The sequence below is a fragment of the Thamnophis sirtalis genome, unplaced genomic scaffold (assembly GCF_051295495.1).
Source record: "Thamnophis sirtalis isolate CommonGarterSnake01/CBP01778 unplaced genomic scaffold, rThaSir2_p1.2 scaffold_3, whole genome shotgun sequence".
NCBI classification, from domain to species: Eukaryota; Metazoa; Chordata; class Lepidosauria; order Squamata; family Natricidae; genus Thamnophis; species Thamnophis sirtalis.
This window is the reverse complement of record NW_028261383.1, coordinates 104254543-104280564: the sequence shown is the minus strand read 5'-3', so window position 1 is coordinate 104280564 and position 26022 is coordinate 104254543. Positions and strand designations below refer to the sequence as shown.

At 37.1% G+C, this 26022-nt stretch overlaps 1 protein-coding gene across 1 annotated transcript; it reads right to left on the bottom strand.

Moving 5' to 3' along the window:
• Positions 1-13506: 13506 nt before the first annotated feature.
• On the bottom strand, positions 13507-25122 carry SLC26A2 (solute carrier family 26 member 2). The gene is made up of 3 exons (XM_087709646.1): positions 24992-25122; positions 16341-16989; positions 13507-15149 (listed from the first exon to the last, which is right to left on the bottom strand). The coding sequence occupies exons 2-3, from the start codon at positions 16977-16979 to the stop codon at positions 13644-13646; spliced, it is 2145 nt and encodes a 714-aa protein (XP_087565772.1). The 5' UTR covers positions 16980-16989; positions 24992-25122; the 3' UTR covers positions 13507-13643.
• Between the last annotated feature and the right edge of the window lie 900 nt (positions 25123-26022).

Sequence of the window (26022 nt, the reverse complement as noted above, 5' to 3'; positions counted from 1 at the left end):
TTTTTAAAAAATCTTATGAAAACTGATTTAACATTTTCTGAGAAATTTGAAACTGGAAAAAGATATTGAAGTTACATTTTCAAACCTGGAATGTGGTACTACAAACGGCAGCATATGAGGCAACATTTGCTTGCCATTTCTTTGGTAGTTAACTTGTAGACTTTGTATCTTTGCTGTACAAAAAAGACATAATACGCAATTGGATAATACTTAATAAAACATTTGCTTTAAAAATGCTAGTGTTTTGAATTGATAGTTTCTAAATAACTTATTAAAAACCAATATTATACAGGTAGATTGTAATTCATGTTTGAACAATGCAATATTCCATTTAGTGCAAATTTTAAGTTGAATAAAGTCAGGTTGAATATGACTCAAAATTCAATTTATGCAAGTCTAACATGTATAAAGTAGAGTCTAGTGCAGTGTTTCTCAACCTTGGCAACTTGAAGATGTCTGGACTTCAACACTCGCTGGCTGGGAATTCTGAGAGTTGAAGTCCGGACAGCTTCAAGTTGCCAAGGTTGAGAAACACTGCACTAGACTCTACTTTATACATGTTAGCCTTGCATAAATTGAATTTTAAGTCATATTCAACCTGACTTTATTCAACTTAAAATTTGCACTAAATGGAATATTGCATTGTTCAAACATTAATTACAATCTACCTGTATAATATTGGTTTTTAATAAAAAAAAGTTGCAGATGGAGTTTTAGATTCTGCTAATCTTCATGTGAGAACCAGTTGGGTGTAGTGGTTAAACACCTGGCTAGAAACCAGGAGACCGTGAATTCTATTCCCACCTTGGGCACCAAGTCAATACAATCACCAGCCATACTGACTCAAAGGGAGGCACATACACACACACACATACAATCTTCATGTGTACAAAATGGAGGAATGGAAGATTCCTTATTTGAGGTTTCTTATTACCGTACTTATAATAGAAGGAAATAATACATTAAAAAAGGCTTCTTATGACATTAGAAAAAGAAAAAAACCTGATGTAATTCAACAACATGAATATAGTCATAGTAACATTAAAATAGGATAAGATACTGGAATGCCTGAATTTAGAGTACAATGTTTGTTTTGTTATCTATAATTACCATGCAACTTTGTTAACCATAAATTTAAAATCTATCTTTTTATCTTTTATTACAATATTTCATAAACATATAAAATGTATCTTTTTCATTATATATTTCTGTTGAGATAGAATCAATTACCATTTTTTTCACAGAAGAATAACTTGGAATAGTGCGAATTTGAGAAATGCAACCATTTTGTGGGATTCATTAATCACACTGAGCTCTACCAATATATTAATAATAGAATTTTTAACAATGTTGGTTCAAGGCAATATAAATGGAAGTTATCTCTTTATTTCATCACATTTATAGTGAGTGGAACTAGGGAGCATGACTGCCAAATCAACAGAAATCTCCTTGGTTGAGTGAGAAATCCAAAGCAAGAGTCCTTGAGACTTGTTAACATTTTAACCACTGCAATTCATGGGTATCCTTAACCATCTTTATTTCTAGAGTTGTCCAACAATTTGGTCAATGAAAAAAAGTGAGATGTTTAGATATTTACCATTGCCTACAAGGCAGGAGACAAAACCTCTTTCCATTTGCATTTCTACTTATTTACAAATACCTGCTCCCTTTTAACTTGTTCTTCTTTTAGGAAATTATCTTCAGATACTTTGAAGTGCAGTTTCCCTTAGTACAGGGGTCAGCAACCATAAACACTCAAAGAGTCACAAAGGTCCCACTCAGAAGCCCCCCTTTCAATTCTGGAGCCGACCGGAAGTCTGGTTCCCCCACCATAGAGTCTCCTCCTAGCACGACATCCTTTTTCCTCTACCTTCCCTAACCAAAAGCCCTATCAATTTTGGAGCTGACCAGAAAACCCGCCCCTTACATGAAAGTCTTCACCTGGCACACTGTGCTTCCCCACCCCAACTGGAAACTCCTCCCAAAATTGTGGCACTGACTGGCGACAGGAAGCTGCAGCAGGATGAAAGAGCCACATGCGGCTCCAGAGCCGCAGTTTGCTGACCTCTGCCTTAGTAGAGCAGATGCAATGAAACCTTACTGTAACTATGTACAGTTAGAATGAGGAAGAAAATCACACTATTTTCCTGCTCTACATATGGCAATAAAAAATTGAAATAAAAGAATTTAATGCATATTTCGTTAGAATTTTGTATGCCACAAAAACAATGACGACAACAACAACAACAACAACCCCAGCCTTTAAAACAAAGCACTGCTAATTTTAAGGACAAGAAGATTTGGGATTACTAGTTTTTTTTTAATATTGTACTTTTCATATGCTTTAATTCTTCTATACTCCCTACCATAATGAACATACTTTTAAAAAATAGCTAAATGAGAATTGCATTTGTACAATCATACAGGTGGCAAAGTAATTCAACATTTTATCCATAATACAATGAATTGCATATAACTTTTGTAAAGCAAAAGTTTCTGGTTTCTGTTGATTATTTTCTTAGTCTTCTCACCAATTATGGGGGAAGAGTACAATTTTCTTCCTTTGTAATAACCCTTTCTCTCTTTAGCTTACAAAAGAATTGAGATGAAACCTAGAGATTTAATTCCTTATCTCCCTATACTGCCAGCCAAGAATTTAAGCACTCTGCTTAAATTTAAGCATTCTTGCCTCTGAAAGTACAAATAAGAAAATATGGGTTCATTACCCACGAATCCTGTGATTTCCTTTGTTTTGCCATAAACTTTTCATTTATGTCATCTACCCATGTCTTTGGATATTGCACAACTTTTACAAAAAACAAATAATTGAACTGTGACCTTATCTGCTAATTTGCATATTGGTTAATAACCCACTTATCCAGTTTTATTGTTCCATTTTAAGCAATAATTAACAACCTTGGCCAACAATAAGAATCTACAATGTACAATAACATTTCTCCATAAAAAACATTATTTTTCCATATAAAGACAGTTAGGAACTTTCCATTTACTGAAAAATCCTGTAATTCTAATGACGTACAAACAGCAGCCCTTTTCCTTCATTAAATCAATATTAATTTGAGACCATTTGAATAGTGCACATTTTTCAAAGTTTCTTTTAAAAAAGGTACGATTTTCAAAGCAGCCTGGAAAATTAACCATTTTCGTATAACTGTGATGGCAAACCTATGGTACACAATCTCCAAAGAATCTCCAATTATTATATGCACTTTGCATGTTCTTTAAGAAAAGGCCAAAAGATCTGATTGGTGATTTATATAGTCCACTTGATGGTCTTATAATATTTTATTATATTTTAGCCCTTTTACAGAATTTTGAAAATTTTACAAAATGAATATCATGAAAATGGTTAAAAGATTCTAAGTGATTATTAAGTTGCAACATGTAACTTTTGTGGTCCATTCAAAAAAGTATGTGGAGGAGGCAGAACAACATACTATTCATTGCATTTTACTAGACAAAAGAGGGAAAAAACATTAAAAAGAAAGCAGCTCCGTGCCTTTTTAATGATTAGTTTCACTCTAATTTGGAATTTTAATTTGAAATATAAATTGGTTCAACATTTTGCAAACCAGCAACCTGTAAATAACATCAGGCTATGATTCTCAGCATTCTCAACTATTTCAAATTTTGGGCATTTTGGATAGGGTTTTATCTTATTACCACATCTTAAAAGTAAAGATTCCCCTCGCACATATGTGCTAGTCGTTCCAGACTCTAGGGGGGCGGAGCTCATCTCTGTTTCAAAGCTGAAAAGACAGTGCTGTCCGAAGATGTCTCTGTGGTCATGTGGCCAGCATGACTAAATGCTGAAGGTGCATGGAATGTCGTTACCTTCCCACCAAAGTGGTTTCTATTTTTCTACTTGCATTTTTACATGCTTTCGAACAGCTAGGTTGGGAGAAGCTGGGACAAGTAATGGGAGCTCACTCCGTAGTGCTATGCGGCACTACGGATTTGAACCACCAAATTGCCAACCTTTCTGATCGACAAACTCAGCGTATTAGCCACTGAGCCACTGCGTCCCTCTACCACATCTTACCATACTCAATATGATCTCCTAGGACAATTGAAGTCCTGCCAAATGGGAGGAGGCTCCCAAAGCCATGGTTTAATTATACAATGTGATTGCAGAAAACTGATAGCTGAGAAACACAGCACTGTAGGTCTTTGAGGTAGACTTACACCTGTTATAAAAAGCAAATATACAGCATATATTATATCTTACAAAACCAAGGCAGAAAATTTCAGCCCTGCTGATATATGTGAAACAGCCCTTCTGTTTTGCCCAATAATCCTGTCCCTATCACCTTTCTTTCTCCCAATCCAAATATTAAATGCAGCTCAATTGTGAAAAATGTTATCATCCTAATCTGTAGCAAGAAGCCTAGCAAAAATGAAGATGTAGATTGTATCCCGATATCTGGAGGTCTACCATTAAAAAAAAAATCAATGGTATAAAGTAAAAAAAAAATTCCCAATTTTGGGGCTTCCGGGGCGGGACCTGGCTGATGGCGGTGGCTTAACGAGCTGCCCCCGGGTTCCTGGCTGCGTTATCTGCCTAAATACCTGGTAGATAAACTCATTCTTCAGGCAAAGAAGATGAGAGAGAGATCCAGCTGGCAAGAGCTTTTCTTTGAAGTTTGCAGCTTTTTTCTTTGCTGCGAATGGAAGGGGGGCCTACTGAAGGCTGAATCACACCTCCGAGCCAGGAACTTCTGCCATGACCACTACGGCGCAAAGTAAGGAACCCCCGCTTAGGACAATTTTTGATATATCTATTTGAGATTAATACAAGCAGAGTCCGTACCCGAGAACTTTATCTGTCCCCCTTTTTTTTCTTTTTTTTTAAAAAAAGAAAGAGCTTTCTTTGTGCATCGGGTTTCTAAAAAAAAAAAAAAGCTCCTAAAATGGTGGATGCTACATTCTTAACTGTCCGACAGAGAGAAAGATCAAAGGAACAGCCAGATGGCATTCTCTGACTAATTAGTTTTGTTTCTCTGAAGACCTACCAAGATTTTTTTTTCTTATCAACTTTTAAAAGCTGTAAAAGCCTCCTTGTTAATATAGAGACATTCTAAACAGAGATGAATATGAATTGTTTCATAACAATGCTAATCTTTTGAAACTTGCTTTGTTACAATGCTCTTTTCTGAAACCTTTTGAAAAACTTCTAAGAACAAATAAAGGGGGGACCTAATACTTTCTTCTCTCGCAAGCTACACAACGGGCCAGCAGAGTTTGAATAATTGTTGAATAATTGTTTGAAGAAAAGAAATAATGGCACCAAAATCAAAGTCTGGGAGACGTCCTTTTAGGAATACACCTCACGCACTTGGCACAAAGTTGCAGCTTTCACCCTCTACTGGAGATTTACTAACAAAAGAATTTTTTTTTGAGATTCTTAGAGAATTTAGAGAGGAGATAAAGAAACTTAATGCAGATTTATGTGATAAGCTTGATACTAGGATTGCCAAAACAAAGGACGATATGGTGGGACTTGTAACTGTATTGACAGAATATGTTGCTGGAATGGAAGATAAGCTAGAGGTTCTTGAGGAAGCCAACACTAACTTGACATCCAAAATTGAAGAGATGCAACAAAAAGTCGAAAACGCAGAAAAACAAATTGTTATGATATACTACAAACAGATGGAGCTTGCATTAAGAGTCAGGGGGCTGCGTGAAAACGAACAGGAGAACTTGAAGCAGATTTTCTCAGAGGCCTTTAATCGTCTGGTGGGAAGACCGGGGATCAACTTTGACTGGCAGATCAAAAAAATTTATCGCATTAACTCTTGGGCAGCAAAACAGCGACAACTTCCTCGAGATGTAATTATATATTTTACTACAAGAGAGTCTAGAAACGTGATACTACAAGAGTCTTATAATACCAGGCTACAAATTGGCGGACAGGACTTGATTGTCTTAAAAGAAATACCACCCCAAATGCTAAGAGCCAGGAGAGATTATGCTTTTCTAGTGGAAGAACTCAGAAACCGTCAGATACAGTATAGATGGGATGTGCCATTTGGTATTATAATTACATTTGATAAGCAAATATATCGTCTCAACTCTGTATGGGAAGCCCAAGATTTCTATCACAAGACCCTGAAGGTGGGACACCCAGAATCATCTGGATCTGGAGAAAGATTACGAGAAGGACAAGATAAACAGCAAGCCACACAACTACCAGACAGAAAGCACTATTTCCTCCTTCCGGAAGGGCAAGGAACCAGAGAACAAGGACCTAGCCATACGACTACCAGACGAATGGGAAAACAAGGCAGATTGCAACAACCTCAATAATCATCGGCCATTGATCAAGGAGTTATGTCTGAACTCTTTACAGAAGAGAAAGAAAATATTTTACTATTTCAAACAGTTCAAGAACGATATAACTTGTCTGCAAGAAATTCATATTAAATTAACTGATCCAAAATATCTGTTCAACCTCGAACTTGGTCAATATTTTGTGACCTCTGCTACGCAAAAGAAAAATGGTATAGTTGTATATTTAAGAAAAGACATTAAGGCTGAGTGAACTGAAGCAGATCCCTTTGGAAGATATATCGCATTAGACCTAATTCTAGAAGGGAAAAAGACTTGATGGACAACTTTGAATTTTATATAAATCACTAATGATTTATCTTCTAGGGTGAAGAAGACAAAGATTGCGGCGAGGGTTCTCTTGGATCATAACACAGTCTGGACGGAATTGGGAAGGGTAGTGCAGGCAAGAGGGTCTTGGAGGTCGAATGGGAGTTTATTTTGATATGAAAAGTATATTAATGATTGTTAAAAATTGCTATCTGATTACTTTGTTCTGAATATGAATAAGGGTATATTCAGGGAATTTGTAGGAGATGTAAGTAAAGCATATATGAGAGGAGTACTGATGAATACAAAAAAAACATATAGACAGAAACAAGGGTAAAAACAAAAAGAGTTGGAAGAGGATACCAAAAGAAAAATTTGAAATGTATCTAAATTGTGTTATAGAGGAAGGCGGCACAAAGGGGACAAAATTAAGGGTTTAGAAACAGACAGATACTTAGATAAAGAGATAAGGCTCCTAACTAGAGAAGAGTACAGGCAAAAGCTGAATCAACAAATAACTTCTGGGGAAATCCTGCAGGTAATCAAACAATTAAGATTAGGAACAATGTAAACTGCTTAAAGTTTGTGTAATGGTAAGAAGCTGAGCTCAACGCAGAGATTTTACTGACTTTTTTTCTTCTCTTTCTTTTTTCTCCCCCCCCCTTTTTTTCTTCTTTATTATTATTTTTTCCCCCCAACTTTCTTGGTTTTAATACATCTTAGACTGTGTTTGATAAAAAGCTATACCATGTACGGGCTCTGGGAAGTCGGGAGGGGGGAAGGGAGGGGGGGTCATAGGGGGGAGGGGGGAGGGGGGAAATATAGTGTGTACCAGATTTTAAAGTAACATGATTGCACTTGTATACTGTTGCTTTTTTTTTTAAATTTTAGTATAAAAATAAGAAGCTGAATATATCGATGATAGTAGAAATACACCGAAGCGAGGAGCAGAGGGAAAGAAGAGGGAGGGGTAGAGAGGGTGGGAGAGAGGAATGGAAGGAGGGTGAGATGGAAGGGAGGGGGAGAAAGGAGTGACAGAGGGGGAGGGGAAGTAGGAGAGGGGAATGTTGGAGGGGAGAAAGGAAAGTTGGAGGGGGAAGTAAGAAAGGGTGTATGGAGGGCTGAAGTGGTATATTGGTTTTGTATTTTGGGGAGTACAAGGATGGCTGTGTTTATTGCCTAATGTTATATGGACCCAATCATGCACAGTATATATGTGACTGTAAGAAATGAAAATGAAAAAAAAAATGAAAATAAAACATTTGAATTGAAAGCCAAAAATTCCCAATTTTTAGTTCTACACAATCACATTACAACAGAGCTGAAGATGAACTACTCTCATTTAAAAAGAACATACCAATGTACAGTGGCCAATAGTAACAACAATCCAAAGGATTGCAACTAAACATTTAATTTCTGTTGGCATGCTGTTGTTCCGAATAAAGCACACTGCTCTTCAAACAATAATGATGATACATTTAAATCACTTCTCACTGAAGTACCTATGAACAATGTGTAATAACAACATCTGGAATAAAAACCAACCACCACCAAGCAACTTCATATGTAGCAGCTGAGTTTCCTAACTGTAGTAAGAGAATCAACATGTGATCTCACCCATTTTCTCATACTGTTATCTTTCACCAATCATCTGATGGACTCTTTCCAGAGAAAAAGTGGTTTGGAAACAAGTAGCTCCATAGTGATATTTGAACCACTTTAATTGTATCCATTGGATTCACCAGTCCCCAGAACTAATCTTGTTCTTTGCCCCTCAGGGACTTTTAGGAGTCTTTTAAATAAATCTGTGGTGGCAGATGATAAAAGAAAGGCACACATGAATATACTACTATTAGACAATAAGCGTAAAATTTCTGCAAAAGGCATTTTGTTGCGCATGACAATAAAGATATGGAGCTTGCCATGTGGGGAAAAATTGTAGCAGTTTTCAAAAATACTCTTGCAAATGCAACAGCCTCTGAAAAAATAAATTAGCAAAGCAGACAGAGAAAAATAATGGCTACATTCATTGCAAATCAGTACATGCCTCTTTTGCTCTATGCCATATCTTTATGTTTTTGCAAAAAAGCAAATATCAAAATTACTTAGGGCTATGTAAGAATGTGGCAAGGCAATTAAGGGAAAATTTTCAAGCAGGAATGCTTACGTTTATGATTACAATCTTGTAAATGCAAAATAAAATTAGTAGTATAATTTTAAGTATCATTTAAAAATATGTTCAGTTATTGAATGCCTGCATTTATAGTGTATTAAACATTCTAGAAGCAACTGAAACAGCTATAAGCAGCATCTCTAAGTGGGAGAAAGATTCCACATTTATAACTGAAGTTTGATGAATGTTAATTTCTCTTCCATTAGCACACAGAAATATTCTCTGTAAAATTAACTTGTGTTTCATTTTAAAAGATTAAGCAGGGTGTTGGAAGAAATGTCCATCTGGGTTCAGTTCCAAGTGGGGAGAAAGACACTGGAAACTGCTTGAAAAGATAGTTTTAATGGTGGGCAGGACCACATAGTTTGAAATCCTGGGCAAACAAAGCACATGGGTGTGTGAGAGAGAGATCTATACCCTCTGTTGGGCTTTGAATTTGAGCTTGTATTCTGATTGGTTGTCAGATTCCCATAGGGTCATGCAGGAATAAATTTGTAGGTTGTCTGTGTGCTAGGTTTGGTTGAATCTTGCTGGGTGATGCAATGAGAAATTAAATGAGTCTGCCTGAAGGAGGTAGATCTTTGTTATGTAGAATAGACTGTCCCAGGCCTTAATGGCTCATTAACAAAGGTGGGGGAAGGGACTGATTTTCTGCCTCCATTTAGGGGAAATATTCTACCCTTTTAATATTTCCTAAAATATTTCATTCTGGATGGAATTACCAAAGCAGTCGGCGTGAGGTTAAATGGACTCCAAAGGATGGTAGAGGACAGGAAGGCCTGGAGGAACATTGTCCATGGGGTCGCAATGGGTTGGACATGACTTTGCAAGTAACAACAAAAAGGAGAGGGGTGGGTGCTAACTTCCTACAAGGGGAACATTATTTCTCATTAAAAATTAACAGTTCTTCATTCAGATTAATTTTATTTAGATTAGTACTTGCATTAAGCCATGATTTTTGCTTAATCTTAGTTTACCCAGTAACTACAGTGGCTGTTAATATCACATACTAAGGCAAAAAATATTGTAACGTGCCTTTGTAAAACCTGTGAACCTATTAATTTTCTGCTGAGCCAAGGTGGCGCAGTGGTTAAATGCAGCACTGCAGGCTACTGCTAGATCAGCAGTTCAGCGGTTCAAATCCCACCGGCTCAGGGTTGACTCAGCCTTCCATCCTTCCGAGGTGGGTAAAATGAGGACCCAGATTGTTGGGGGCAATATGCTGACTCTCTGTAAACCGCTTAGAGAGGGCTGAAAGCCCTATGAAGCGGTATATAAGTCTACTGCTATTGCTATTGCTGAATTTTTCTGTTCTTAAATCTAAGATACATAGAAAATGTAATCCTTAAATCTTTAAGACTAGTTTCCATACATAGTTATTTTTGGAAAATTACTGGTAGACTCGTAGTAACAATTTGTCTTCTCTGGATGCAACATTGAATAGATTTACATCTAGGATCCTTTCAGAGATGACTGGTTGACAAATACACCTATTTCCTGTGAAAATAGCTATAGTCTGCTATCTCCCTAGAATGCATTTATTCAAGGACAAAACATTTCTAAGGAAAAAGGTAACAACCTCAAGTGAAGCAAAAAGTTTCCATCAGCATGTAATGCATCTGAAGTAAAAACTACTTAACTATGACTTTTTATAATATAGTTTCAAATGAGATAATGCATCTGTAGTTCTTTAACAACTAACTGAAAACCACACGAAACAATTGAAATAGCAACAGAGGAGGGAATGGTCACAACATGATTTTTCCAGTCTAGTAAAACAGATACTGTATTGAAATTGTTAGATTTGTGGGCCTTTTATTTTAAAAGGCCTCCAGTCTACCAATTTCAATAAAATATGTTTATTGCAGTGTGATTTCCAGTTGTGAATTGTATTTTAGTAGCTATGAGAGAAATATATACATTGTTCTCTTAATAATAAGACTTCACTATATTGTTTCATAATATTTCACAAAATCAAATATTTTTAAACAGTGAAAGTAATTTTATGGTAATTTTAAAAAAGTCAAGGAGCCTCTTCCTAAAATTGTAATCTATTATGCAGAAGTAACAGGGAAAAGGCACCATTACCTAACAAATAAATACAATCAACCCCCACTGCAATTTACTGTATCTTTTGAAGTTAGACATGGTTAATTCTTAATCATTTAAAAAAAAAGTCAAGCAGGTACTTCTCTAGTAAATTCTGCCCCCTAGAGATTTAGCCACAAATTACAAGTTGCATGTAAAAGCAGCAAGTGGCATCTCTTTTGTCTCCCTTCATTCACAACATTAGGATTTAACATTAACAATTGCAACTAGCTGGCAATAAGCAGAATGGGTAAAAGAAAGCACATATGCAAACTGAACTTCTCTAAGCAAGTCACCATGGTTTCCACAGTTAATGTGGTTTATAGATGCTTGATTAAATAACCCTTTTCAGCTGTTGGACATGTTTGGAATTTTCAGAAAACGTCATGGGTGCTCTCATGAAATTGCTGCTAGGACACAACCAGTTAAAAACATTTATTTATAAACAAATTATAGTATTCTATTGCTCTAGAGGCATTCCATTTAATTATTTTAAAAAAATCCAGGTTCAGAGTTCAGCAGCTACCCAAAGATAGCAATAGCAATAGCAGTTAGACTTATATACCGTTTCATAGGGCTTTTAGCCCTCTCTAAGCGGTTTACAGAGTCAGCATATCGCCCCCCACAGTCTGGGTCCTCATTTCACCCACCTCGGAAGGATGGAAGGCTGAGTCAACCTTGAGCCGGTGAGATTAGAACCGCTGAACTGCAGATAACAGTCAGCTGAAGTGGCCTGCAGTACTGCACTCTAACCACTGTGCCACCTCAGAATTCTTGATGCTATGACAATGTCAGACACTTGGCTGGATTACACAAAGTCATACAGGAAAAGTATCCTGTATCAAGAGATATTAGTTGCTATGGTTTCACGAAACTTCCAGGATGCCAATGAACATGGAAGACAAATAATGCCTTGGTGCTTTATTGGTGAGCATCCTTATGACCCTTTTTGGAACTGTTTGTATAGAAGAAACTCTGATTGCTATTAATCTCATGAATAACTGTGTCTTTTGTTCAAGTCTACTAATATTTTTTTACCAAATAAGTAAAAGTTTCTAAGTCAGTGAAATAAGTTTAAAATTGTTCATTCAGATTTCTTAGTATCACATTTCTATATATTTTGTGGATATGCATTTGTAAAGCAGCAAATAATCTGACAAGAAACTCTGTAACTCAATAGACATTTTATCTTTGCTGTTATCTATCACAGATTTCCATTTTTCCAGAAGAGCTTGTAAAAGAAGTCTTCTTTAATATTGGTTACAACCCTTCTCTTTTGTGCCAAGAAAACTAATAGCAATGCACAAGTTCCAAGAATTCCTTATCAAAGATATTTTCTGCCAAACTCCCTCAATATCCTTTTATGACAGCTCTAGCACTATTAACAACTAATGGAAAGGAATCTTTAAGATATGCCAGAAATGCTTTCATTTTCAGTTAGAATTTCATATATCTGGCCTGAGATTTTCAAAATAATGATCTTATTTCCGCAAAGTTTTGGGATACACACAAAAAGAAAAGCACAATGAAAGTCTATAGTTTATCTGTAAAAATGATTATTCATCAGATTCCTTATTTAATAGTGATAACTAATTATTGTGAGGCACAGACATACAAAGAACTAACATATTCTAACTAGTTTGGTCACCATCCATTAGTTTTGCTAAGAGTTAGTGTTTCTGTTTCCTAAATAAAGTCTAAACAGAATTAAGTATCTACTGTACAATATAGCTATAACTTGAGAACTATTTGTAGGTGCTTCATACAGTGTACAGGTAGTCCTCGACTTATGATCACAATTAAGCCCAAAATTTCTCTTAAGTGAGACATTTAAGTGACCTTTCTTGCCACCGTTTAATGAATCACTGCAGTTGATGTTAGTAACCCTGTTGTTAAGTGAATCTGGCTTCCCCCTTGACTTTACTTGTCAGTTGCAAAAGGGGATCACATGACCCTGGGAACAGCAAGGGTGATAAATATGAACCAGTTGCCAAGAATCTGAATTTTGACCACACGATCATGGGGATGCCGGAAAGGTTGTAACTGTGAAAAATGGTTGTCACATTTTTAGTACCGTTGTAACTTTGAATGGTCACTAAACAAACTGTTGTAAGTTGAGGGCCACCTGCATTTCAAATGACACACCAATTCCCACGCCCACCTAATTTGACACAGTTTATTCCACATTCGGTAATGTGGGGGTGAGATTTCTAAAGTGGGGACAAATGCCCCAAATCAGGATGGATTTCCAATTTTCTGAGATATTTCCTTCTCAAATAGTGTATCACGACACACCCACATAATTCAGAAGCATTCCTGAAAGGCATCAATGGAGTTGTAAGAAGGGGAGAGGGGGAGAGTACAAGCATAAAGCAGCAGGAATTTTTCCTTCCATGAAAGGTACACCCTGAATGGTAGTGATACTACCACCCCAGCAGTGTGGGATGAAGACTTTTGGCCCTAAAGGCATCCAAACCAGAAGGGCCCACTTTGTGATGCACACACATTAAACTTTTGAGTATTTGTTCTTCCGGCCAAGCACAACTTATGTGTGTAGTTATCACTCATGCATAGGATACATCACCATTTTCTCAGTGCATGATTTAGTAGAGCAAAATGAAAGGTGCAAAATGAATTTGTTTATAATCTTGTATGATCAACAGTATGTGAAAAAAACATTGCCCTTTACAACTTTGTGAAATAACAGTATATATAATGCCCAGCATTATTAGTGTCATTAAACAGGAAGCTTCTACTTACATTAGGTTTCAGAGACACAGCTGCCATTATGCTTATACATACACAATGCATATTCCACAGCTTGGTGCACACTGTGGAAGAGACAATGCTCCTCTCCTTTTTTAACATATTCCCCTTGCTTCAAGGAGTACCTCACAGAAGGATTACATTGAGCCAGCAGCACTTGGATGCCAATTTCCCCATAATCCCTTTGAACTTCCTTGAGTGTATGGATCCCTGCTGTATCCAAGAACTGCACTGCACAGCAGTCTATTACTAGTGTATGGAATGCGAGTTGCTGAGTGACAAGCTGCACCGAAGTTTCTGCCTGTTTTCCACTGGTTCCATCTGATTTTTCAGTACGTATTTGCTTTTCTAGCTTTCTTTTTGCTGCCAGTTCCAATGAAGGATTGATTCCGGTCCTCTTGTATAGCAAGGACTTAAACTTCTCTTTATTTGCATAATATATTGGTGCTTCAAAGCGAAAAAGTCTGGTGCCTGCCTCAACTTGAAGGCCACTATAGGCAGAAAGAGGTTCATAGATTTGAGAGTCTGGTACCAGACCAAGGAGCTGTCCTTCTGGATTTTGCGTCCGCAGAATGACACAAATCATTGAAAAACAGACCCCAATAAGAAGGCCAAGTTCAGTGCTTATCAATGCTGAAGACAACATAGTGACAAACCAGATCAGTGTGTCGATTTTGCTTAACCGCCACATTTTTGGCAGGTCACCAAATTTCCGCAAGGCCCCTTTGAGGTTGACAATGATGATGACCGCTAGCACACATTTCTGAAGGGAATAGAAGAGGGGAGCAATAACAAGGAGAACTAACAAGATGACCAAAGCAGTCACCACACCAGAGAGCTGAGTCTTGCAGCCTGTCGCATCTTTCACTAGAGTTTTGGCAAGGGCTGCACTGGTTGTGAAACAATGAAAGAAAGACGGGATGATGTTGCAGAAACCAATGGCATACATTTCCTGGTTGGGTTTAACCGTATAACCATGTTTCTTGGCAAACATCTCGGAAAGAGATACAGTAATGGCAAAGCCAATAATGGCTATGGGCACTGCATCCATAGCCACGCTAGGAATCAGACTCCAATCTGGCGATTGTGGTGGTAGAAATCCAGTTGGTATATGTCCAGCCACACTGGAATTGTATTTCTCTTTCAGCATCCCAAAATGAGAAGCCAATGTGGCTATTATGACCACTAAGAGCTCAGTGGGCAAGGGAGCCTTAAGTTTTGATTTGAACCGCTCATTTAACTCTTTTGCTGGAATAAGAACAAGAAGGCACAAGCAGCTGGTGATGAGGTCACAGATGTTGGTGTTATGGATGTTTCTGAATATGTTTATCCATGTTTTTAAAAGAGAACCAATGCCACTGCTCCGTAGAAAGTTTAAGCCCAAGAGGTATTTGGCTTGTGAGGTAAGGATGGTTAAGGAAGCGCCAGTCACAAATCCGCTGAGCAAGGAATCAGAGAGGTACACAGAGATGAAGCCCACCTGGAAGAAGCCCATAGCAACCTGAAGAAAAAGGCAGAAGATTAGATGACACTTCTGTATTTACAAAGGAAATGAGGGTGAACTACATGTTATAAGATAGGTTTTGATATATTATGCTATTCAGAATACAAATAGCTATGTGTTTGTTTCAGGTTCAAACATGTTTACTTATTATTGAGAACTTTCTTGTTTGTTTTTAAATTTCTACTTCTTAAGATTGCCACTTAACCCTTATACTGTGCATGATATAATTGTGATATGCATGTTTACTTTGATATAAATTTGTCTGATGTTAAATATGCCTCCTGGGGATGAAGAGGAAAGGATGTTGTTGTTCTTTTTGCTATCTTTTTTTGTGAGCAACATTTTCCATTTTTTCCACAATATAGCTCTATCTATTTACATCTGTCAATCTCTATCAATATCTTCATATATCAACTATATTTACATATTAATATTAGGTTTCTCTATGCATTTTATGTTTAATAAAATCCTTAATAAAAACTATTGGGAAGAAAACTCAGAATCCTACAGTCACTTCATAAATATCCTTTGTCCATCCTACTAATGTGAAAAAAACCTTTAGTATTGGAAATGGGCAATAAAACAAAACAAAACAAAAAAGGTTCATCAGATCTAGCATGCCAACTTTTGTCACATCTACTGGTGGCACCTTAAGGGAACTGTATCTTTTCCTGGGATTGTATACTAGCCACAAGGCCTCGGATCATGAAAAGGTATTAAGGATGAAGCACACCATCTCTACTTGGTTTGCATCCAAATACTTCATACCTCTATTCAGGATCAATGATGCAGCTCCTTTGCAAAACAAGCAATATAACGTATCAAAAATATTTTTAAATTAAATTTGGGAATATTAAGTATTTTTCCTAAATAAATTTCAAAATACAAGTCCAACCTGGTGCAATCTGTAAGAATTACAGATGTTCATTCCTTTAATTCAAAGTATAGTTATAATACTAAAATTGCCTTGCAGAATTGGTCGCCTTCCTGCTGTTTTAAGATTATAGCTGTTAGAATTGCAATCTATTCACTATTACAATTTTTTTACCTGTATGTCTGTAGGATACAGGAGAGAAATCTAAGCAGTTTTTATATCTACCTAACTTCAATTTTGCATACTTGCAAACAAAGCCCACAAAAGGTAAAGAACCGATATCAGATGGATCCCCTTTAACTGCAATTTCTTACCTGATAAATTCCAGCTATGAAAGTCACAGTTGCTCCAACAGTAATTGCATAGCAACTCCTATCACATACTTTCTGTGAAGTCTCATTGGCAGTCCAAGACACCATTGTGACATTTATGAGATCATTCGTAACAGAAAAATTGCTAGAATCACCCAATATTGACTCGTACCCAGCAATCTGTAATTCACGTTCTACCACTTCTCCCACCATCAAGCAGAGTACACCAAAAATGCCAACCGAGATATGATGTGAAGTTCCAAATAGAAAATAAATGATGCTTGCAAAAAATGATGTGTATAAACCATAGACAGGTTCTTGGCCAGCCAAAAGGGAATAAGCAATGGACTGTGGAACTAGCAAAATTCCTACAATTATGCCAGACATAAGGTCACCCAAGAAATACTCCTTCAGTTTATACTTGGGGAGCCACGTCAGTACTGGAAGAAAACTGAAAAGCAGATCTTTGGCTTTAGCTGGGCTACAACTGCAATTTTTCTTCCATTTCTTTAACATGTAAGCCTTAATATCTGTACTTTTTCCTAGATATTCTAGAGAGATCCTGGAATGATCATTCCCTTTGCCATAAGTTTCCTCTGCCAATTCAAGCATTGGGTGGACGTGATTGGCTTCTTCTGCCATCCTCTGGGATCTGTAGAAAAATGGAGAAAAGATGTTAGATTTCCACCCCTAACCCATATTCAAATATGTCTTATTAAGCCAAAATTCAAATAAGCAATTCTGGAAAAGATAAGACTTGCTAGTCTTAATTTATGTTAAACAACCCAAAACTGAAAGAAATCAGGACTAGCACCTGTTAAATATACATTATATCATTAAAACATAAAGCACAAAAGAAGAGGCTCAGACTCCATGGCTGAAATGGACAACACTCTGATGAATATTGATAGCATAATTTCCTGTAAATTAACATGACAAAACAAATGAAATAAGAAACATAAATGATTAAATGGCCTGAAAACACTTGGAAACAGAAAAATTGGAAGGTTATCAAAATATTTTTTAAAAACCCACTGAATGCTCCTGACAACTGGGAAAAAATGGGTATTTCATTCCTGATGTACTTAATAATAAAGGGGGCAACAAAGAAGCCCTAAAACACATGGGGAGTCTTACGTTAGATAGTTTCTGGACTGGATGGTCCAATTAAGCAAGCAGTTTTATTCTGTTAAGAGGGCCAGTTATGGGAATGAGGAAGAATTAGTAAGAATGCAGAGCTGATTTTCCCCTTTTCAACGTTTGAATCTACATGTTCAGAAAGAATGAAGGAAGAGTGCAATCCTTTACTTCTAACTTCAGCTACCTAGTTTTTCAAACTTTATGTTACATTTGGGTCCTCTTTTACTTCCGTATAGCATAAATAACATGTATGGGTTATCTTTTTTATGCACACAATAGATCTATAAGGCTGATTGCATTGGATTAAGACATGATTTGACTTTGATTGGACTAAGGGCATATGCTATTTAAAAAACTTAAGCATCTTTAAACCTGTAAGACTGATTGCATTGGACTAAGTGGATATGCTATTTAAAAACTCAAGCATTTTTAAACCTTGTATATTCTGGGGTAATCCAAAAATGTATTTTTAATCTAAACCGAATAGTAATTTAAGGTGTATAATATTAATATCTTCTTATAAAAGATATACCAAGGAAATATGTTTAACTGGTTCTTCCAAAAGAATAGTATATGTAATATAAGGAATTTCATTTCTGTTAAGCGACTGGGATACTCTTGTCCACAACCTTCTGCTCTATGTTTCTTTTACAATTATGGATTGCAAGAGTTGCATTTACAGGAAGAAACATAAATATTTTACAATACTATCTACTCCACAACAAAGAGGCACTTATATTCTGCACATTACCCAAGGAATGTGAATCAAAATGTAAAGGATATACGATTCCACAGTAGATAATTTTTTAAACTGTAGTGTATTCAAAGCATGCTCTTCATATGAGTATCTATTGTTTGCACTACGTATTTTTTATTTTCATCATTTCCTATGCAAATATCAACGCATGCAAATCTTTTATTTTAAATATAATTGTGAATGATAGCACCTAAGTGATCTTGGCCTGACTTCAAAAAGCAAAGCAAGGGCAGATTTGAATAGGGTAGGATAAGAAGCCATCAGGAAATTCCAAGTTTGTAAAATAAACTGGAAATAAATGTACATATGTGTACACATTAGAAAAAGAACATGGCAAACATTTTTTTTTTGTTGGCAAGAAAACTTTATAAGAAAACTTAAGCCAAAAAGTCCTAAGAAGTCAAATTTCATTCAAAAAGACTTTGCGAATATATTGGGCCCGCAATAAAAAAGAACGCTTAGGACCGTATAGGTTGGAAACATGTGGAAGAGGACTTCATCCTGCAGTGGATAGACAGTGGACGGCGGACACCCACACACCCAATTTAAGCTAATATATGCTGATTTTTTGGTAAACACTGAGATTCAATTTCATTATAAGTCAAGAACAGTAGAGAAGATAGGTAAATTAATGAAGCAAAGTTTCAGAAAAATATCCTTTATTGATTTATCAATGAATGAATGTATCAAATTTATAGCTATTGTATGTAAGAGATATTACCCAGATACATCTACAAATTTGGGGTGATGGAAGATAAATTTGCCTTCAGCCTCCCTCCCTGTCGTTTCTGATGGGTCCTGAAGCATTCTTCAAACTTAAGTTGTTCAATTGTCCAAAAACAATGAAATGATTTCTCACTATTTTGAGGCAGGAAGCATACCAAAACTGATTCAAACAAATGTGGCACCCAACTTAAGTATCTTGACTTCAGAACAGTCTTTTGTACAGAAATTTTACAGAAATTGAAGGGGGGGGGGGAATAAGCACACTAAATATTATGATCAAAATATAAGCAATGTCATTAACTGGCTCCTGTTTTGTTGTATCTGGACTTATTAAATTCATCTGGCTGGTTTCTGGCTACTGATAATGCTGGTGGCTTTCTATTATTTTCACTCTTATTCCATAATAAATTGTGAGTGTAACAGGTACACTCACAAGAGTAAGAGAAGACATTTTTCTCTCTTTCCAGATGTGTGGTAAACCCCCATCCCATGGACTGATTTGAGACCCTTTTGTGATATTTGTGTCTCTATGACCAGAGACTAAACTTCAGCAGATATGCTTAAGAGAAAGCAGAATTTCTAGAGAACTAGACTATTATCCACTGTGTTTCTGCAGATCTCTGCTATGCTTGCATAAATCTTGCAACAAATATGCTTACTAGCTCTGTGGTCTTTTAAATTTAAGAACATAAAATAGGTACCCAGTTGCAAATTTATATGGCATTTAGCCTAGTTCAATATCTTTGAAAGTACTTACAGTAAAACAACTACATGTTTGTCATGTGGAACTTAAGGAGTGTCTGTGTATAGTAAAAGGCTTCCAACATCAAGGAAAAGTGGTTTATTAGGAAACTGCCTGGCACCAGAAGCTGGCTTGACTATATTTCACCTTTATATGTCCAAGTATGAAATACTTCATTGTGTAGTGAAATGTCTCTCCAATATACAAGCAGCTTATTGCATATAAAATAAAACCACTTATAAGGCTGTGGCCAGCTCTAGTTTAACACTGTTTTCAGCAGAATTGCCCATTTAAAACAAATGCCAATATGTTTCATTTGGCTACATTTTTCATCTTTAGCTTTTGATATGACTAGCTCATTGGTCTAATTGCCATAATAATTATCCGGAATATGTAGAACATTAATGGGTACAGTCACAAGACTAAAAGATTTATGAAGTCAACAAAAGTGCCTAACATTGAAAACACAGATTACGGTTCTCTAGAATTCTTATTCTAAAGTTATGAAATAATTCAAATATTGGCAATAGAATAAGGAACTTCTTTTTAACTAAGTAAAATGAATTACTCAGAGGAATCTGCACTTCATCCAAACCTCAACTACTGGTACTTTTAAAAATAAATTAGCTAACATTTATTCAATTCCATTCATTCAGACAAAGCTGTATTTAATATTTTCTCCTTTCTTAACTAGGAACTCAGAGATATGTAACAGAACCAAATAATTTCCTTTTTAAATACCAAGTTTACTTATAGCAGGATTGCCTAGAAAAACATTTACTTATTAACTTTGGGGGGGGGGCATAGGACTCCCCCCCCCATCCAGCAGGTACAATTTTTCTGCAGGAAATCTTTAAGAATAAACAAATTCAAATCCCATTAGCAGATAAACCTACTTTAAATCAATACCGCTAGTTCATTCACAATGGTGCTTAGTAATTGAAAAAGAGCGACTTCTTGCTGGTTGCTAAATAGACATTTGTAGAATAGTCATTTGGCTATCCTTCTGGGATAGCACTGGAATGCTTATTGCTTGAAGAAAATCTATACTGGTTTAAAAATTTAGAGACAAGAGCCAGCCCATAAACACTTTGCTTGGGTGTTATGAAATCATTTCTGAACACATGAGATTTCAGATTAACCTCCTACTTTAGATAAAGTACAGCCTGTAGCTATTCATATGTGACACAGATAACATCAGCATCAGATTAATAGGGAGGCAACTTTCTTCTCCTTTTAATTAAGCTTCTATAGCTGTGGATGGCGAACCATGGCACGCAGAGCCCTCAGTGCTGACACATGTGCCATTGTCCCAAGTCAGACCTCCATGGCATTTCTTTAGTGAATTTCTGTTTCCCTGCAAACAACAATACAGAAGCTCACGAAAGAAAAATATCTTACGTCTTGCCACTCTGCCTGTGTTGGGATGCCCTGCCTCCCACCGGCCAGCTGGTGTTTGGGTCTCTGCTGCATATGTGCACATGTCCGTGCATTCGCGTGAGTGCACACCTTTCAGTTTCTGCCTGTGCCCTCGCAGTTTGTGCACTCGGTGGTTCACCATCACTGTTCTAGAGCCGAGGTGGCGCAGTGGTTAGAGTGCAGTACTGCAGGCCACTTCAGCTGACTGCTATCTGCAGTTCAGCGGTTCAAATCTCACCGGCTCAAGGTTGACTCAGCCTTCCATCCTTCCGAGGTGGGTGAAATGAGGACCTGGATTGTTGTTGGGGGCAATATGCTGACTCTGTAAACCGCTTAGAGAGGGCTGAAAGCCCTATGAAGTGGCATATAAGTCTAACTGCTATTGCTATTGCTATTCTATAGTCAAGTTGCTTTGTTTTTCATAGCAATTGTCCTGCTTGGATGCAGAGTCTGCCTGTTTTTCACTGTGCTTAACTAGTTCTTATCGGAAAGCATACTGTTACAAGGAGGCAATGACAGTTTGTTTCTCGGCCAGATTATTGCAAAGCCTGACAGTTTTTGGGCCCCAAAGAAAGTGATTGGTTCAAGGTCACAGAGTTGACTTCTGTACCTAAGGGAGGATTAGAACTTGGGTCTTCTCCAGCACTATAACACTGGCTTTTCTTTTACAACCAAGTAATTCAAAATGGTTTTCTCTTGCTTTATTGATTTGCTATTGTCGGTTTTTTTCTCAGTAGCTGTATCCATTGTGACAAGGCTATTAAAAGCAGGTAGTTTAAATTTACTCATATGAATTGTAATCAGTTCAACTTTGGGTCAAAGGAACACTAAATCCAGTGAAATCATTAACTTGATATTCTTGCACAAATGGCTACTGGAATTATGCACACAGAAATAGATAGTATTTTATGCTTTCCTCTAGCTTCTTTCAAATGTAGCTTAAGATCAATGAAAGAGATATTAAATTACACACCGAGGAACAAGAAAAGCAATATAAAACTATTAAGACCCACTTGGAGGTAAAAAAAAAAGTTTATATCATTTGTCCCACCATTATTTTATAATATGAGAGTTATATCACAGAATTAAAATAAACCTGATTTTGGCTATCCTTCCTTAAAAATATGAGGCCTAAAAATTGTTCTCGTTATTATTAATTTTTTATTCTGCCATTTTTTGTGGGCGAGGGTCAACTCAAGGCAGCAAATATATCTAATGCTCCTGTCTATTTTCCCCACAATCACCACCTTGTGTGGTGAGCTGGGCTGAGACAAAGTGACTGACCCCAGGCCTTCCAGAGGCTTAAAATAAAGGGATTTTCTCCTTTTGCAGAGAAAAGGTGTTTTGTTTTTTTGGAAAAGTTAAGTATTTGGAAATGAGCTGACAATATTTTTAAAAAACAGTAAAATACCCCGAGTTCAGGCATAACAGTATTTTATTACAACTATGAGTGAGAACATGTATTGCCTTTTTTGACCAAATTCTGTTAATATTTTCTTATAGAATTCATCTAATTAAGAAAAAAAACCTACATAGAAGGCAATTTTCTATTAAAAAGACAATGGTGAGTAAGGAAAGGGTAACATGGATTAACACTATCATTTGGAAGAAAGAAGGGTATTTTACAATTATTTTATTGTTGAGGGGTGATGTTTTACATTAGGCCTGTCAAACTGGCAGCCATAGGCCGGGTACATCACACACAGGCCATACCCACCCTGGCTCCACAAAGGCAAAAACCATCATGCTATGTCATGTTCTGGCCCGTGACACAACTGAGTTTGATGCCTGTGTTTTACATTAATTTAACTGTTGTAAACTGCCAGGTATTGCCCATTGATTAAAGTGGTACACTTAAAACAAAAACCTCAAATATTATAGTATAAAAATTGTTATAATCCCCAGTCCTATCCTGAAGTTTTACACTTCATATTTCCTTGTAGAAGCAGTTGTTTTGTCTGTAATGTTTTACTGAAGATGCTGGCCTAGAAATCAAGAGACTCTGAGTTTTAAACTGGAACTATATTTTACCCAAAATATGGATACACATATAGATGTGTGTATATTTTTTTAAATTCAGGGAACTTAATATATATTATCTCAATCTATATTAAAATAATTCTGTAATATTTTATTTTTTTCACCTTTTTTACACATACCTCAAGGAAACTCCTTCCTCCTACTACTTTATCCACAACAATGCATCGATGCCTAAAAGAGGCTTACAATTCATCATTTATAGGTTTCTAACCAACATCACACCATACTCTAATACTGTACATAATTGACAAACATGTTGGTTGTATATATAAAATATGAAATAAATGTACATGTTATGATAAATAGGATCATAGCCAGAATAGGTGCAGTTTTTATGACCACCATATTTTTCTAAGATACTATGTTGTTTATGGAAACCATTTTAGCTCTATCCATGTAGAAATATGGTGTCACAATGGTTAGAATGCAGTGTTGCAGGCTAATTCTGCCAATAGCGCAGTAGTTTCTCACTGGCTCAAGATTGACTCATCCTTCCAAGGTCAGTAAAATGAGGACCCTGATTGTTAGGGCAATATGCTGACTCTGCAAACCACTTAGAGGGCTATAAAACATTGTGAAAGGGTATATAAGTTGAAGTGCTATTGCTAATATTTTCCTGCAGAAGCTTCATGGTTGAAAAATGTTCATAAGCAATAAAAACCAATTTTATGATACCATTCTAATTAACTGTCGTAAAAATACTTGTCTATGAAAAGTCAAATCAACCTTCTCCAACTATCAGACTTGAAAAGCAGGAAAGCAAGCAGGAAAAAAAAATCACCAACTTAGGTTCAGAAGTAATTCATTCTTCTCTAACAAATGCTGTCTTCCAGCGCATCTATTTTTGAAAATCAAATACTAGTTATGTGATATTCTAAGTTAAGGCACCAGGCTGGAAACTGGGAAACTGGAAGTTATAGCCCTGCCTTAAGTATGAAAGCCTGCTGGGTGACCAGTCACTCTCTCACCCAACAACTTATTGTTGTTGGTGTGGGGAAAATAGGAAGAGGAAGGGCATTAGATATGTTTGTTGCCTTGAGTTATTTGTAAAAAATAATGAAGGTGGGATAAAAATAAATAAAAGTCCTTATTAAAAGATAATCAGCAATGTTCTATTCATTAAAACAATCTTAAATATCATTAATACATACACAGTGCTTCTTCCGAATTAAGTTTTGATCAGTGTTTCTAGGCTTCTAATTTAAATTCTATTTAATCCCCCTCCCCCGTTTTATCATTTTTTCAGTTTTAGATTGGGACATGTTACAGTTTTGAAGACTACAAGGCTGACACGCCATATCCATGTTGACATTTAAATTAATTATTGCTTTAGGAGTGAAATCTTCATCTTCTGAGAAACAGACCCCATCCCTCCCACCCCCGGCAGAGTTCAATAAAATGTGTTTCCAAATAAGTACTTAAAAGCACAATTCTTTTTCAAGAACTTTTTGAAGTGATTTATAATAAAACAAAAACACGAATTAGAAAGCTACGGTTTTGTAGCTTTTTGAGCTTTTTGTCTGGAAACCCTCAGTGGGCTATAGGGAAATCTCTCTGTAGTTGATGAGAATACAAACATTCCAAGAAAGCGCGCTGGGTCTTCTTACCATTTTAAATGGCACAGCAGACGCTCTCTCACAAGTCTACGTAGTAAATCCCATTAAACTCTTACCCACTCCCAAACTCCGCATAGTACACGGAGGAGGCGAGAACACTCAAAAGGATGGGAGGACACGAATGCGCGGCGTCCTTTTTATACCTTTGCATTCTTTGAAAGGACTTTTATCTGTTCCCTGCATACGACCCCAACTCCACAGCAGAACAACTCACTTATTCCGGGGTTTCCCCTTCTGAACTGCTTAGTCCTCGGAGAAGCACAGAGCACGCGTAAAAGCACCGGCGTCTGGTCCCTGTTCCCGGAGCACCGCCACTCTCCTCACCGGTTCTTTCCCCCCCCCTCCTTCTCCTCGGGACGCCTTACCCGTCAAAAAAAAAGGGGGGGGGAGAGAGAAAACGTGTCGGTCTTCCGCAGCCTTTCGCCAAACAAGCAACAAACTTGCTTGTTCGGCTCCCGCCAGTCAGCGGGCCTATGAACGCCGCCCAGTTCCAGCCCACTTGGCGGCTGGCCAAACCGGCTGGGCGGCCTCTGGTGAAGTTGGCGGAGAAGTTGCAATAGGAGAGAAAGACTTTCTTCTGGGAAGCTCCGATGGGAGAGTTGCCCGTCTTTGGACCCGAAAAGCAAAGACGTCAAGCCCTCAATCCGTCTTGTAGCTTTTGGCGCTTTTGTAATACTTGGAGCTCAGTCTGCAATCGGCTTCGTTGTTCCCCCACGCCCCCTAATTATATATGTTCGTTATAGAAGTTGAAGAAAGGTTCAGTAGCCACAGAAGGCTTTTGATAGGCTTGCAGGTGGGTTGCGCGCTAAAACCTGGTGTGACCACTTTTCAGAATAGTTTGGAAATACCACCAATACGTTGAGGTGGCGTTTTCAAAATCGGAGCTAGCGCTGAGTTCAGCTTGCAAAATACTCCCTAAGTACCGTTTGTAATGTGTGCGGTTTTTTTGTTGTTCCCTCTCCCGGCAGAGAGAAAGTAGAAGAGAAGAAATACAGGTAGTCTTCGACTTAACAACAATTCATTTAGTGACCATTCAAAGTTACAACAGCACTGGAAAATGTGTCACTGACTTATGACTGTTTTTCACAGTTACGACCTTTGCATCAGCTCCATGATCACGTGATCAAAATTCAGATGCTTGGCAATTGGTTCATATTTATGACTGTTGCTGGGTCCTGGAGTCATGTGATCATCGTCTTTTGTGACCTGACAAGCAAAGTGAATGAAGAAGCTGGATTCACTTAA

Excerpts from the sequence above, each read along its gene's own strand:
- SLC26A2 (XM_087709646.1), bottom strand. The coding sequence starts at position 16,979 with ATGGCAGAAGAAGCCAATCACGTCCACCCAATGCTTGAATTGGCAGAG. Across the intron at positions 15,150-16,340 it reads TCATAGCTGGAATTTATCAG|GTTGCTATGGGCTTCTTCCA; the intron begins GTAAGAAATTGC and ends CTTTTTCTTCAG.